The following is a 16549-nucleotide window of genomic DNA, read 5'->3' on the forward strand; positions in this document are numbered from 1 at the left end:
TGTGCCGCGTGAAGCCGTTAAAGTATCAAAGCGGAGTGTGCGATTGTGCTTGTCTGTGTTCTGAGCTTCCGCCGTAACCGTGGATGGTTCACGTCCTTCTTCATTCACCTGAGGTTGACAGGAAGTCACCTCAAGCACAGCAGTTGGAGATTAATTTGAACAGAGGTGGAGACAGAAGAGTAGGAGTGTGTTGTTTTTGTTTCAAGAGAAACTGTTTTTTACACAATCAGAGGTTATTATTCTTCAGAATTCTCGCGAGCAAAACACACACTCACACACAAAGAGACTCTCTCAGAGTGCAGACGCGATTAGGAATCAGAAGCACGTCTGCAGCAGCCTCACTTAAGACACTCGGGGCCTTTCAATATGGGAATGATTATTTTCTGAACAAGCCGTTCTATAGAAACAGAAAACGCTGCAGAAAAAAAGAAAAAAACAACTCCTGCTGGCAGATATTCACAACTCAAGACCACCAGAGTCCCTTCATCTTTTCAGATCAGTTTGAGTGGTGGGGAGTTGTTCCTGTTAGGAGGTTTGGAGGTGTAGATCAGAAGAGAAAGCTTTTTAGGGGCCGCTCCATGGATCTCAATGGCACGAATCCAATTTATAGCCACGGCTTTGTGCCCTCCATTGCTTTAGCTCGCCAACAGCACGTGATTTATTCTATGAGTTTCCCTTTCAGTCAACACGTCACCCTCTAGCGCACTCAGTTATACTACAAACAATTCAACCTCTGAAGCTACTTTGTCTCTTCCTCTATCAAATCTCTGTGCTTTGACTGTGATCTAGTTTTTTTCCTCTGTGTGGACGGCAGAGTCCAACAGACACTCTCTACCTAACATCCCTCCGAGCCAGCGGCCCCTCTCCCCCGGCTTCGCCTGCTCCTCCAGCTCTCTGCCTGTGTCCTCCATCACCTGGGCCTGGGAGTTTAGCGATAGCCTGGAGAAGGGAAGGTCCGCTGGGGCTTCCAAACACACCACGTCCCGCTCCCCCGTCTGTTTTGCGTTCACCTAATTAGAGTGTGCCGCTGGATGTGCACCCGCTGAGAAATGTAAAATGGATAACCTGGGGCCTGGGAAACCAGCCAGCTCTTCCAGTGAAGTCAGCCCCTCCACCACCAACACCACCACCACCACCACCGATACCTAGCCCTGCCTTTACTGGGCTGTGATGTCATTGTTTGGCATTTTACTCAAAGAGAAAGCTTAAAGATTATTCAGTTATCAAAATTGTTGCCAACTGATTTTTTTTCAGTCAATAAACACACACACACACACACACACACACACACACACACATCCATATATATATATAAATTATATGTGGCTGAAGTATAATTCCTGTATTTTTTCAACTAGGTCTCCTCTCATAATTGTGACCATTCTGACTAACAAACTGGAAGGCAGATAGCCAGTAAGTTGCCCTGGAGGTAGATACCTAAAAAGCTACAATAGGTAATACAGGGGGCTACTTTTTATGTTTGTGTTCAGTCGAGCTCAGAGACATGCGTTTGAAATGATTTATGTAAAAGCTGAGGTTTCTTCTGAAAGCCGAAGGAGGCTCGTGCTGACTGCCCCGAAATAGCACAGGTCATACCAGAGGTGGAAAGTGGAACGTTAGCATGACCCATAATCGGAACAGACACAGTTACGAGAGTGAGACCTAGGTTAAAAAGGATTTTCTTTCAAAATGATCCCGGTCAGGATTTCAGCACCTGGGTCATCGCCGTGACACTTTTGTTTCTTTAGAGAAAGGAAGGTATTCAGATAGGCGCCTGTCTACCGGGACACCAGCACCAAAGACAGTGCAACACCTACGCACTCCTCCAAAATTACAAGTTGATCTAAAAAGACAACATTTTGACCACAGCTGGATCTGCATCGGTTGAGAATTACAAACTGCAACGGAGAATTTTTGACCGCATCCAGCTGGGATCCAAATGTCGCCCGGATAAAGAAATGTGTGGTTTGGCGTCAGTGTGCGGCTCATAACATTTCTCAGAGAACACAAAAGACAAACAAAGCCTAGTTCCTGTGATTCCCCGTAGCACAAGAGAGAGGTGAGAGTGGACGAAAGCTTTGTTTTCTCGTGTGGTCATCCGCTGCGGAGACTCACAGGCTGGAATGGAGGCGGGATTTACGCTATTCAGTGGATGTGTTTCGAAAATGGCAGGAGAGCCTTACGAAACCAACTTAACCACTGCGAGAAAGGCAGTGGGCCTGGAAGCCCAGTCGAGCACGTTGGGAGTACATCAAGTGGAAGACAGGCCTCTGTTTTACGCTACACTAAGCTCTGCGTGGCAATCTGAAAAACAGTCCCAAATAAAAACCACGCCAGTGTCCTCGCCAGCATGTCTGCATAGCTCCTGAAAACGCTGTAATGCATTTTTTATCCACTTCTGAAGACAAAGATGGAAAAGCCACAGACTACTGCACCTTTTGGTTGCCATAGAAACCACCTGAATAGCAGGCCGGTAGCTGCTAATGCTGCACGTTCAAAAAAAAAACACACAACAAACAAACAAACAACAAACAAAGAAACAAACAAACAAGCAAACAAACAAACAACAAACAGACAGACAACAAACAGACAACAAACAAACAAGCAACAAACAGACAAATAGACAACAAACAAACAAACAAACAAACAACAAACAGACAGACAGACAACAGACAGACAACAAACAAACAAACAACAAACAAAGAAACAAACAAACAAGCAACAAACAAACAGAACGGGCTTTTGGTTTCCAGCGACTTTGACTACTTCCCCAGGATGTGAGAAACAATGAGGCAGTCTGCCGCCATTCATCGTCTCCCATGATCCTCTTGGTTTCCAGCACTAATTGGACAACTCCTGCTCCAATTAGAGGAAGCCTCCGCTCCTCTGCTCCCACGGCTCCTTTTCACCTTTCACCCTCCCTCCCGCCTTTCGCGGCCTGCCTCCAACCCGCTCGGCTGACCCGAGCGGGTTGGAGGCAGGCCGCCCGTCCACGAACCAGACCACCTGAGTCCGGATTTTTCCTTTTTTAGCCCCAATCAAGGACACGCGCAGCACCAACAGCTGCAGACGGGAGGATTACATCATGTCGGCGCTCAGCTCACGGAGCAGCGGGAACACTGAGATGGTGTCGTGTGGTGCCGATGCGGGGGTGAGAGGACAGCACGCTCACCTGAGCGGAAGTGGGAGCCGAGGGCAGAGCCGGGGCTGAGAGCGACCGAGGCCAGCGTCAGCAGGAGCAGCAGCAGCATCCTCACAGCGGGCGGCGCGAAGCGGGCGAAGGGAAGAGGCGCAGGGCTCGGAGGGCACCGGTCCGGGCGACGCTACTTCTTGACCACAGCTTCATGTCTCGTTTCCGAAGCGGCCCCCAGTGAAGTCTCGGCGCGCGCCTTCATTTTTCCCCGGTAGCGGTGTGGTGGAGACAGATGCTGACGGACACTCCTCCTCCTCCGGTGTAAAGCCACCGCAGGCCGAGGCCGGTTTTTGCCTCTTGATTCTGCTCCTGAACCCGAAGATCTAAATCGTCGCTGCAGAGGAAGAAAAGGAGGAGGAGGAGGAGGAGGAGGACAAAGTCCTGGTTAATAGCAATCAAGTTGATCCAGAATTTAGTCTCCCTTTCCCAGACTGAGTCGCATCATCCCAAAGCTCTTACCGACGCGTGACACCTCCGAAAATAAACGCAAACCAATCAAAGACTCGGCTTTCCGCGCGAGCTGCCGGGAGCTGTCCGAGGTGCTGACAGCAAGCGCGCCATCTTGCTCGGTAATGAGCCCAAATGGAATTTATGGAGCGTTTCTGAGCTCCGTCTGCAGGGGGGAGGGGGCTCGGGAGCCACCGGATAGGCTACTGTGCCGCTCGAACACGTTCAGCTGACTGGAATATACAGTACGGAGCTGGAGAGGGCGGAAAGATGCGCAGCGAGCATCTGTTTGTGCAGCTGGAAAGATAAGTTTCTGCCTCGACGGTCGCGGGCTGATATTTTCTGTCATGGAAGCGTTGTGCTTCTGGAGGCTGAGCCTGCAGGGGTCTCTGTCCCTCAGCCTCAAGTCCCTCGGTGAGATAAGAAGAGAGGTCAAATCAAAAAATTAAAAATCTCCCGTGATCAGACTGCGATGTGACACCGGGGAAAGACGCACGGCGGACTGGGCTCCCCGGACCATGCCCACTCTAATCCCACCGTTCATACGTGTTGGACGAGGCCCCCTCCCCCACTCCACAACACTCACCCATCTCCCAATCCCCTTCTCCTCCCATCGGACTGGATTCCCGGCAGCAGAAGGGAGTCAACTTTTCCTCCGGCATTTTACAGCCTCACTATGATTGCAAGCCTTCACCCACGCGGGAGACAGAAATGCCCCAGACCGAGCTGCACACATCCGGTCTTTGTCAGATTCCCCACCATTCTCTTCGTGGCACCGATGATTAGTTACCTAAGGTATCGTGTATCATTAACGGATGTATAGTCTCAGTGATTGTTTACACTCTGGGTGAACAAAACACTCCGGCAGCTTCTCTTAAAGTGGCTGCCAAGAACACGTATAGAGTGGGGGCTTAAAGGAACAATGTGCAAATTAAAAAATGGTGAAGCAAGCAAGCGATTGGTTTTGGCTGAGAAATCATGAGAGAGATTAATCTTTGCTTAACTAATCCGATTACCCCACAGCCCTCTGCTGTGAGGGGCCGTTCGGGTCCAGAACTTCCAAATTTGGACCCTGTTCTGAGCATCCGGAGGCCGTTCCTCATCAGCCTACTTCCGGCTTTCTGTTCCAGTGCCCCAGAGTACACCAGAGCGGCTCCGGAGCGTGATCCATCTTCAGGCCCGGTCAGGCTCCTCAGGAAGTCCAGTCCGGGTCACATCTACGCAGGTTGGGGGGAAAAAAAAAGAAAAAAGGTTCGCCACCATCAGTGCCTCGTATTAGTGTCTCCATTGAGAAATATTTGGGTTTCCGGCCAGATATGAACGACTTTTCGCAAGGGACTGGATCCTTTAAGCCCCCGTTGGACGAGAGCTCGGGTACGTCCTGGACAGGTCACCGGTCTCTCGCAGGGCTGACACGTTTAGACAGAAAACCATTCCTCACAAACCTTACCGGCATTTTGGAGTGTGAGAGGAAACTGTGGCAGCCAAGAGAAACAAATTGTGCGGTGACCGTGCAGTCACCATGCTGTTTCATGGGTTTGCCTCCCAACAACATGAAGTGTGCACTGAGACCTTTAATGTCGACCCCCCAGACTGCTCCGGTGCTCTTCTTCCCAGGTTCCACAATTCTCTGGCCCTCCGCCGGAGGGACGAACACCACCCTTTTTAAAAGACGTTACCTCATTTAGTGTTTTGGTGATGGCGGTGGAGAGCGCCGTGCATGTGGGTTGAGATTGGCTGACTGTGAAGGTCATATTCAAACCGTTATCTGAGCCCTTGCGACCTGTAAACTGTAGAAGCATCTCTATACTCATATTCCTTCATTTGTCACCAGTCTACAACTTGGAACTAAACTATGGACCTATTTATATATCAATCTTTAGTCCACGTGGAGGCGTTGTCATCTGCTGACTGAAGAGGACACGTGCAGCAGCGCAGACACTGGGTCCCCCCTAGCCAGTGAAGATGGAGGACCACAGGACCACGACCATTACATAGAGCTAGACCTGAAACTTCAGCACCCTTCTGTACTCTACTGGACCCTAGGGTGAGTTTTCTCTCACCTACGCGTAGAGACAGCGAACGCAGAGGAATGAGGAGAGAGGAGGCTCGTCGTCTGTGCGCTTGGTTCCATTACAGGCCCCTTCACTTTCTGATGGAGTCACGGTCTGATTAATAAGAACTCGTAGAGGAGGAAGATGGAGGAAGGACTCAGCTGATATTTTACACACATGTGCCTATTTTTGGCCATTTGATTTCTCTGGCGGGAATATTCTTCCTAAATCTTTTCACTCCTGAACGTCCTCCTCTCCTCGCTTCACCATCTCATCACGTCATACTCTACTCTCTGATATATTGTGTTGCATTTCTGCTGTTTCCCTGGAAACAGAAAGCAGAGGACAAGATGGATTTCTGGTGCGAAGCGCCAGCAGAGGGGATCGGGCTTTCCAGTCACTTCACATCTTACCTCATGCGACAAGTATTAAGTTAACTGCAGTATATCACTGTGCTTTTATATTATTCGTTGGCTTATTGAACCTGTTCCCCTGCAGAGGAGCATCATGCAGATCAAATCCTGATGAGTGTTTTCTCCATTTTGTGGTGATGAAAGCAGAAAAGCAATTACGCTGGTGGAATTTAAACAGCCGTCCACCCTGACACCTCGTCCATCTCCATCCTCACCCCACAATTCAGAGCTGTCCTCGGGGGGTGATGAGGGAGGATAGCCGGGTTCCAGAGCCGGCCGCAGCTGAACGGCTACTTCTGGAGCCCCGGTCACTCCGCACCCAGGCAGCTGCACATGCTGAGTTGGTCTTCTCCGGTTTCACTGCGGGGCTTGTAAAGAAAGTCCCTCGGGACTCAGCCTCAGCCAGCAGGTCAGACTGGATCCAATACACTGAGCTTGTAACACTAACGTCTTAGAGTCAGTTAGAAACTGGCTTTAATTCCGTTGACTGCGAGGATTTTACGATTCCTTGGCTTTGTGAAAACCTGTCAGAACAGTGTTGGGTCAATTTAAAATTGCTTTGTGGTCAGTCTGAAAATAACGTCGCGTTTAATGGCCCCTGAGAAGCGGAGATGTGGGATGCAGTTTCAAAGCCTCTACGGCCTTTGCTGTTGCCAGAAAGCTGATATAACGTATTGCTTGTGTCGCTCCAGGATGACTGCTGAAAATCGCAGAACTTGACTAATATGGGCTCTCTGGATAATTCTGGTGCTATGTGGGTCTGAGCGTCCATGTTCTCAAGGTCCTCAATTAGTCAGTTCACTAAATGTCTTATGTAAACATGATTTTTCATATCTTTTTGTTATAATTCATTTTCTGATTCACTAAGTCTTTAGAATATTTATATATATATATATTAAAAAAACCAAAAAAAAGGCCCCAGTCCTCACATTTAGGAATGAATCTCACCAGCATCCAATCAAAACACAACACAGACACAATGCACCAATCACAGTGGAGTAGGATGTGTGTTTGCCTTTTGTTGTTATTTGGACTCTTTGTTGTATCCTGGTGGGACCGAAAGGCTCATCTATGTTTTTATATACTGCATTTTAAATATCATTTATATTCTTTTTTTTTTTTATCAGCAAATAAAATCAACCAGATATACACTGTTAATCTTAGTAAGAAGTAACAATAAAGGTAGCAATAGTAGGAGGAAGTACTTCTTATCAGCTGGTTGCCAAGACTCTGCAGAGGAGAAGAGACCTTCTGCGTGTTTAGAGAAAAAAAGACCTCAGCTTGGTTAGAAGCGTTCGTTCAAGATTCTCCCTCCTGCATAAGCAAATAATTAGAGGACAAACAGGCAGAGTAATTAGGACATCTAAATGTTTGTTTGTGTGTACTTCTGTATGCGTGTTGGAGTTACGTCTGAGTTGTGCAGGCAGAAACAGGGTCCACGGGGAAAACAAAGTGATTAAGTCACAGGCGTACAGGAACAAAGCCGGCACGGAGAAAGAGGAGCTGTGGATTTTACTCTGCAGGGAAACAGATAACGTCCCAGTTGTTTAAATTGAGTCTGTCTAACAACGGCCTGGTTATGTCGCTTGTGGAAGCAGCAGATTGTTCGTTTGTTGAATTATGTATGGAAAAACTCATTTTGCTTGTTTACAAGCTAAGACTGCCGGCTGCCCCCACAGTCTTTTTCTCCCTCCAACAAATATATTAAACTGTTTTGTCCTCAGAGTTCCTGGTAAAATTAACCAAAGGATTCTGTATTCTGCCATTTTGCAAACACATATCTTGAAAGACCTCTACTCTTGCCTATGTTTGCCCATTTACTACAAATGACATCTACTTTACATCTCTGTTAACCATTTTACAAAGCGAGCTATGTTGTAGTTGTGATTTTTTTTTGTTTTGTTCTTCTTACCCTCCACGTAGCCTCTGGCTTCCGTTCATTTCCGCAAAGCATCACGATCAAATCGCGACGTGTCTCCTGCAATGTGACATGAGAACTCCTGGAAAACGGTCACCCCCTGGTAGTTTGACCAAGTGACCTCATTGGTGACCTCGTCCTGCACTGACTGGTGAGCACATAAAACCTAACCAATGAAGCCGTCAGAATTTTTTTCAGTGGACCCGCCCTTCTGCTCAAATCAAACAGCCTCCTTGTCTTCATCTGACAATATATATATTAATATCATGTCCTCCATTACCACATCCCCACCTCTCTACAGCCTCAATAATAAACTATAGCGCTGGATTTTTTTGAAGATTCCACTTTCTTTCATTTGATAAACTGATCCATTAATTGATTCTTTGAAAAACTGATTGACACGTGAGTAGCTACTGAACATGACCATCAGCGTGTTTGAGCCCTCCCCTGAATACCTCCAGCATTTCGCAAGAAAAAAAAGCAAAGGTATAAATAGTACAAAAAGACCGGGACCCCCAGTCTGGAGGCATATCATGTTAACCTGCACATCGACCTGTGACTTGTTTGAGGCTCAGTGCTCCTCCGCTGTCACGCTCTATCCTGTTGTGTCTCTCTTTGTTTCTCCTGCTCTGTATCCAGCAGGAATACGAATGTGTGCGTGATTCAACATATGTTCACACACAGCACAGTGTAACGCACGCTGCGACAGGATAAAGCTTTGCATGTTCGCACATCATTAGGAGGCTGTCTGCAAAACTCTGCTGTGTTAATACACCACACTAATGTATGCCTGTTAAATGTAACGCCTCGGCTGAGTTGGTCAATTTCAATTAGGCTCTGAGGCTCGTTGGACGAATCCTTCAACACCCAATTCAGGGATCTTAATGGGATTAATTGCCCTTTCTTTATGCCAAAGATTTTTTTTAAAGAGCGATGGGAACTGACAGGGACAGAAGAATTTGGTTTTTAATTCACCATCCTCCAGTGAAGCGTAGCAATCACGCTGTATTATCGGTCAGCGCTGCAAAAGATAATATTGAACCTTCAGGTCGATGGCGTAAGAGTCATTTTACCGTCTCCTTCTTCACGCCAAATAGAGCATGAATGGTACAAAACAGTTCCACCTGTGTGCAAGGAGAGAGAAACTTCCTGTTTCAGGCAGTGAATAGAAAAAGTTCTGCCAGATATGCAAGTATAAAGGTAAGCAAAATCTAGTCGAGGGACGGGACTGAGATGAATGTCAGGTTTCAAACTGTAAATTTTGCCACCAGACTCTTCAGGGCCAAAAATATTGGGACACCCAAACAAAGCACGTGCGCAGCATGGGTCAAGATATTTTAACCATATGTAGCCTTCCGCATTTCAGCCAATGGGCTGCAGCCCAGAAGAGCGTTAGTGTGGTCCGGCACTGACGTTGGGTGATGAGGTCTGGCTCGCAGACCATCCCAGAGGTGTCGGACGGGGCTGAGGTCGGGGCTCTATGCGGATCGATCAAGTTGTCCCACACCGAACTGGGAAAACCGTTTCTTTACGTACCCGGCTTCGTGCACAGGGGCACTGTCACGTTGGAACAGGAAAGGGTAAAACACAAGCTGCTGAAACAAAGAACAGAACAATAATTTCAATCTAAAATATCATTGTATGCTGCCGGATCGAGATTTTCCCTCCATTGGAATAAAGGAATAATGTGCACAAAGGTGTGTGTCCACATATTTTTGGTCGTGTACCGTATATAAAAATAACTCCACAGACACAGCATCAAAGAGATCAACAAATCTCAGCCCTGTAATCCATCAGTTTTCAGATATCCAGACATGCACAGGAAACTTTGTTTCAAAGTGTCAAACAATGAGCTCTGGATAACTTGAACACTAACATCTGTAACATCTGTTTCCAGAACACTGTCCCAGAGCAATGACCACGCACTTTCTGGAAAGTTGCAAAACTCTACCAAAACAAAATCAACGCGATACTTCTAAATTGGGTGAAATTCTTCCAGCGGACTATTGCTCTCAACTTCTTTTGCTCTTCACAGCCGCCGTTCCCATCTGTTCTGGTGCTGTCTTTCAAAACAGCTTAAGAAAACACAGGCGATCACTGGTTGTGCTTCACTGACATGCTGTGATAGCAACGCTGCATCTGCTTTGTTTAATACTCAGCATTTAAAAAATGCTTTAAACTCCACCGAGGCTCCGGATTTAGAGAGTCTCCGATAGAAGTCCCGAAGGCGGACTGTGGTGGTCTATGGGCCAGACGCAGCTGTGATGCGCTCTGGCGGCCCGGCTGGAATCTGATTTCCAAATCAATCCCTAGATCAATACACAGCAGGAGTCAATCCCGGAGTCTCTACGCACAGTCGTCCGTAGGAGTTTGTTCTTCATAAATAATGTCTCCACGGGAAACATTTGCACACAAAAACTGTGGGACAAATTCTCACAAGTGTCAACCCCAGCCTCAGGCGTCGTTAGCTCTCGTGTGATCACTGATCTATACACAATTGCCCAGAAGTGCTCATGTTATTTAACGCACACGTTAGCACACACAACTGAGTTATATAACTGTATAGCACAAGATTTATTTCTGCAGAGCCGCATTTCTATCTGCCAGCTCTCCGCCCTGTAGCCCTTGTGCGTGAGTGTGTGGCGAACGGGCAGCGGACCCGATTACCTGCCGGGGAGCTGGGACCGTCGCTCTGAAACGACTCATCACCGTAACGGCGATTTCTCATCGAAGCAGCCATGATGTGTGCGGAACTGATCTTTTCTGGAACAGCTGAGTTTTCTCGGATGCCGAGGGTCACATTTGATAGTTGTCTCTGACGTCGGGCCGTAGGAACCGCCTGCTACACAGTGTCCTGCATCCTGGAACATGCACAGAACCCCCCACGTGCCCGACGATTACATTTCTAAATAGCCTAATGTGTGCTGAAAACACCATTATATCTACAGAGACTTTGTCCTGACCCTGGAAAGAAAAAGGAGCGAAAGGCAGCTTCGGGTTCAGTAGGTTAAATGGCAGAGAAGAGACCAGACAAATAATTGATACAGTGCTAATTTCCTTTTTTCTCAAACTTGAAACATAGAACACAAGAGAACAGCAGACACTTATAAGAGGACCTGAAAGATTTGCCAAGATTTTACTGTATGTCGGAACAAGACCACAGCCACTCTGACTACACACTTGTTAGCCTGCTAACATTCGCTAATTAGCAGTAAAAACGAAGTACAGCTGTGGCTGATGAGGATGTCATTAGTTTTGCACGCGTTTGGTCATAAAACAAAGCGATGCCAGATGAAAAATTAAGCGATCACCAAATTTATTACAGTTCGTCCTGTGAACCATAAACGGGAACTGAGCGTCTGCACAAGATTTTATGGCGATTGATGCAACAGTTGTCGAGATATTTCGGTCTGGACCACAGTGGTGGACTGATTGACAACCCGAGGGACCGGTGTTACCATCCCTAGAGCCATGCTGCTAGGCTTGAAAAGTAAACAGTTATCATTACATATACACAGTATAAAAACAGATGTAGATAGAAATATACAGTAGATGGATGGATAAAAAAACAAAACGACTTTTTGGTGTCAGTCAGATATGACTGTGCCAGACTTTCAAAGACCCTGAGGTCCTGGCAGAAGGGCAGTGTGGCTGGCTCAGGCTGGGATTTTATTGTCCTCTAAAGCTTTGAGACGTTTGTTTGAAATTTAACGTTGAGAGAAGAAGCAAAAAATCCTTCATTGAAGTGATGATGGCCGGCTAGATGAAGACCTAACCGAAAGTCTGTGTCCCCCTTCCTCAAATCCATGTACGAACAGCAGCTGAAGTGGTGAAGTGAAATGAATGTTAAGACGAAGGTTAAGCTGAACTACCTTCAGTTATTTATGAAAGGAGTGACTTGTACAACTTGTCCAACAGCTTCCAGTGCAGAAATATCACAGATAAACTCTGGATGCACTGAGCACTATGAATAATCTTCAAGCGCCGTGCCAAGGCTGGCTTCTGGTTCAACCCCGCCGAAGGGTGGCTGTCCTCCACTTCAACCCCATCAGCAGGCCTAATGTGGGGTCTTGTCCCAGTACATCTGGAGAGACGGGCACCGTCTGCAACAGCAGGAGCCAGGACTTTAATGGAAGATGGCTCTGCTGGGGAGAGCGAGACAGGTGCAAGGCCCCTGGTGGTTACTTCCTTCCTGTATATAAGGCACAGACAGGGGGGGGGTCAGCTTTACCAGAAGACCTTGAATCTGGTGAGTAGCGCTGGACAGGATATGTTGGAAGGGGGAAATGCTAGAGAGGGATGGAGGTGGTGACTGATCTTTAGAGTCAATAAATATCTGGTAATGATTTCCAGTGTTTTTATGAGTTGCTTCGACGGATGTTTAACTCATCTTCCTTTTTTTTTTGCTATCATGGTGCTAATTTGTCAAAGCTGTAAAGAACTCTGTTCAGAAGCGTGTAGTCTGAGAGCAGAAGGGTTTTGTCTGATCTGTGGCGCGTCTTTGCTCATCTTGATAAGAGAGTTCTGGGGGGCTGATGAAACTGCCTGTAGAAACGCAGTAATACTCTGCTTTATGCTGCGTAGCTTTCACGGGGTGCTGTGACCCTCTGCTGCATTCTGCATGCCGTTTACACAACTAACTCGGCGCTAAACCGCTCGACCTGTTCAACTCACACACCGCAATGCCGTGAGGCGATTTCTGAAATGACGTGTCCTCTGAGATCCGTGCTGACAGACATTATTAAGATGGAGACCCAAAATATCCATGACCTACCTCAGCACGAGTAGCCAGGCTACGACTAATCACTCAGGAGGGTAATTGAGGTTGTATTGATTTGGGGTGATGCCAGTGGGGATTACCAGGCCTCTGAGTGTGCCAAGAAATTAGAAAGAGAAAAGCTGCTTCTTAGAGATCCCTTCAAAATGAAGAGGCAGATACAGTAAATGTCACCAGAACACTGTTGTTGGGTGATCTACGGCAGGTACTCTGCGTGTGCCTGATGACTGCATTAAAACGCCAGTCGAGTGTTGGAAAATGCAGCAGGAGGCACTCAGCTCGTTTATTCAAGTAGCAAAACTGGGGTGGAAGAATACTTGATTACAAACCCCGGTGGAATAATAGGCGCTCTCAAAATATAAGTTACATTTATTCACATCTTCCATCCTGTAACTTCACTTTTAAAATGTTTGTTTATGATTAGGTGAAAAAAAAAAAAGGAGAGAAGTAAAGAATGAACGACAAAGGAGTCAGGTTAGTTTTATTTATACAGCCTCAAATTACAAATCAGAAGTTTGTATCAGAGGGCTGATGCGACACACGGCACCTTCAAGCTCGGAACAAAAGAATTCAGAGAAGAGAAATAAGGAAGAACGGAAAGAAAAAAGGTCCGAAGCACAGACGGAACATAGAACCAAGAAAAGGAAACTAGGAAAGGGAAATGAAAGGAATAGTCCAACATTCTGTGAAGAACGTTTAGGTAGATCACTTTCTGGCAGAGATCCATACTGCCGGAGCCAGCAGCAGCTGCCAGGCAACCACTCCTCTTGTAACCCCTCTGTAAAACGATGAATCGTTGTTTTTATACTTTGGTTTTTGCACAGATAAAACAAACCATATATAACATGTTCCTTAGGGAGCTTCAGAGGGGCTGGTAGGCAGATTTTGGTATCTTCAGACAGGGCCAGGCTAACTGTTTCCCCGTTTCTAGTCTTTGTGCTAAGCTACGCTAACCCCCTGCCTGGGGGCAGTAGCTTCATATTTAGCACATCACAGATTTGAGAGATGTTGAACGCTTCTTTTAAGGTTCATCTCATGTTTGGAAAGTAAAATCTTATCACAAGTGGCAGCATGTAGGTAACCATAATAACCATAATGGAGGGAAAAACCACAACATTTCACTCAGAACTTATGAGTACGAGAATTTAAGTAATAAATGTTAGAAATCAGAATCAGTGTCACTTTCGGCCAAAAATCAAAAATGTTCTAAGCCACAGAACTTTAGTAAATGTTCACTTATTGGTTTTTTGATTGAGGCACTGAACGGTCTGTCTGTTTCTCTCCTTATCTCCAGCTCAGGACACTTCCGTAGAACATGGAGGACGACCTTCGGCCGCAGGTGAAGAAGGTGGCTGTGGCCATGGGCGCTTCGCTCTCAGCGGAGGATATGGACTGCATGCCACAGGAGATGAGAACGCAGGGTGACACTCTGTGTGTGTGTGTCTGAGATGGCAGTCTCACATTAAGAAGCGACCGCCACGAGGAGGTGCTCACTCGTGAGCCGTGATGATGATTTCACTGCCTGCTGTCGTCCTTTTTCGTTTCCCTGCAGGGAACTTCAACTACAGCAGGTTTCTGGAGTACGTGAGGCAGTTCCAGACCTCAGAGCAAAGAGAGGAGGCCATCAAGAAGGCCTTCATGACCCTCGACAAAGATGGCAGCGGCTACATTGAGTGGAACGAGATCAAGTACGAGCCCCACGCTGATTTACAGATAAGGCTTTTGTCATCTTACATTTTTATTATTGTCAACAAATCCAATAAAAAGGTCAAAACCAAGGTGTCTTTTTGACTTTCCTCAAGACTGACGAAATAGATCCTTAAAAACGTGTGTCACAAATAATATAGTTTCATTTTTCCAAAAAGGCTCAGGGATTTCCTAAAACAGCTGAGCGCTGCAGTTTTTAAATCAAACGGGAGGAAAAGGTCAGTTCGCTGGGGACTGATTAATCCACATTTGGTGCTGTAGTGAGTCTTTACAGCAGCAGGACGGTGTGTGTGTGTGTGTGTGTGTGTGTGTGTGTGTGTGTGGGACTGAGTCAAAATAAACTGTTTCTGGAAACGATGGAGCTCTAAGGCTCAGAGGAATCAGATACATCAGGCTTTGGATAAACACTCAATACTTGTCGGTAGAATCAAAACATTGTTGGTCCTGGATTTTTTTAACTATGAGAAATTTATGAACTTATGTCCACGTCCGCCTTTATCCCTTGTTTCAACCAAACAAATACTTTGCTGCAACGACTACTGGACTCTGGATTGATGTGCCTGTGGAAATATTTTACAATTCTTACTCTCACTATTACTAGTACTGGTAGTAACGGGCATATAGACAGACTTCTTACACAGCTGATCAGATTTTTCTTTTTACAGGTACTTTACGTCCACTGTACCCACTGCAACCGCGCCAGCCCCCCTCTCTGATGAGGAGGCCGAGGCCATGATCCAGGCTTTAGACACTGATGGAGACGGACGCATTGACTACAGAGGTGAGGACTTCTTTTTGTCTCCCACATTTTACAGTCTCTGGTGCACTGACCTACAGTCACCACTAAGGGTCAGCAGTTACTCACTCTTCATGTCAGAGGGAAAAACTTGGTCACTCCCTTTAGGCTTTACAAGGCAGCGTCATACTTAAACCTCCGCTGTTTTCCCTGTTACGTCTTTTCACTGCACACCTTGTTAAACAGTTTTTAAAATGCCGGAGTATCAGGATATGTTGCTACGAAGGGAGTATGGCACACGCCTGTTACCACAGTGTTAAAATCCAAAATGAGCTCTTCAGCAACCCCCACGCGCAGCCCCCACCCTCACCGCACGAGCGCCAATCACATCTGGCTCTTTGTGTCTCCCACCCGCGCCCGCAGAGTTCTCCGACATGGTGAAGATGGAGAAGAAACCCAGGAAATAGAGGTCACCAGCTTTTGTCCGTACTCCGGTGTGCATGAAAGATGGAAGAGGAGAGGAGGCCAGATCTACCCTCCCTAAAAACCCTCTTCCTCCGCTTGTGGATCGAGAACTGAGGGAGTGTGAGTGTGATGTTACTGGTGCAGTTTGCTCAAAGAACAAAAGGACAAAAAAAAGTCTTTGTCGAGTCATTAAAACTTGGTGACTTTACTGGCTGACCACTTTGTGTCCAAAACTAATAATGAACCTCGATCTGACTGTGTTCGTCTCCTAAAATGCGTACGTCTATGGTGTAAACAGACTCTATGCTAAAACCAGAAGACCTCACTTATTAAAAACGGAAGCATAAACAGAACTCAGGAATTCGCTCTATGTAGGGTCTGTGCTCTTGCTGTCTGGAGCTTTGGTGCTTTATTTACCAGGTCCAGAGTTTCCTAATAATGGCCTTACAGGTTTCCTGGAAACAAGTATGCAAACTGACAGTGATTAAAGAGGAACTTAATACAGGTGAACTCTTCAACAACAGTACAGGTACAGTATTGTGTTCAAAAACTGCTTTTGCTTTTGCTTTTGTGGGTCTGTTTGGACCTGAAAGTCCATTTCAGCGGGACTCTGTGGCCCCTCCTCAACCATGACAACACAGCCAAGACTCTGGGGTCTATTTTGTCTGGTGATCCTCCCAAGTGTAGCAGTTACCGCGCCAGGTATAAAAAGCCAAACCCACTCTTTTCCACGCAAAATATAGGGACTGTAGTTAAGACCAGAATATCCTTGTAAGTGATGTAAATTGAAAATGACCCCAATTTGTGTTTATTGTCTCAGAATTCACTCATTTTGATCC

At 46.6% G+C, this 16549-nt stretch overlaps 1 protein-coding gene across 1 annotated transcript; it reads left to right on the forward strand.

The window, feature by feature from the left end:
* The first annotated feature begins 11435 nt into the window (after positions 1 to 11435).
* On the forward strand, positions 11436 to 15712 carry LOC120794745 (parvalbumin-like EF-hand-containing protein). Its single transcript, XM_040136015.1, has 5 exons — positions 11436 to 11515; positions 14097 to 14223; positions 14355 to 14490; positions 15175 to 15290; positions 15669 to 15712. Exons 2-5 carry the CDS (start codon positions 14118 to 14120, stop codon positions 15710 to 15712), a joined length of 402 nt encoding a protein of 133 aa, XP_039991949.1. The 5' UTR covers positions 11436 to 11515; positions 14097 to 14117.
* Positions 15713 to 16549: the final 837 nt, after the last annotated feature.

Source organism: Xiphias gladius, chromosome 9 (genome assembly GCF_016859285.1).
Source record: "Xiphias gladius isolate SHS-SW01 ecotype Sanya breed wild chromosome 9, ASM1685928v1, whole genome shotgun sequence".
Classification (NCBI taxonomy): Eukaryota; Metazoa; Chordata; class Actinopteri; order Istiophoriformes; family Xiphiidae; genus Xiphias; species Xiphias gladius.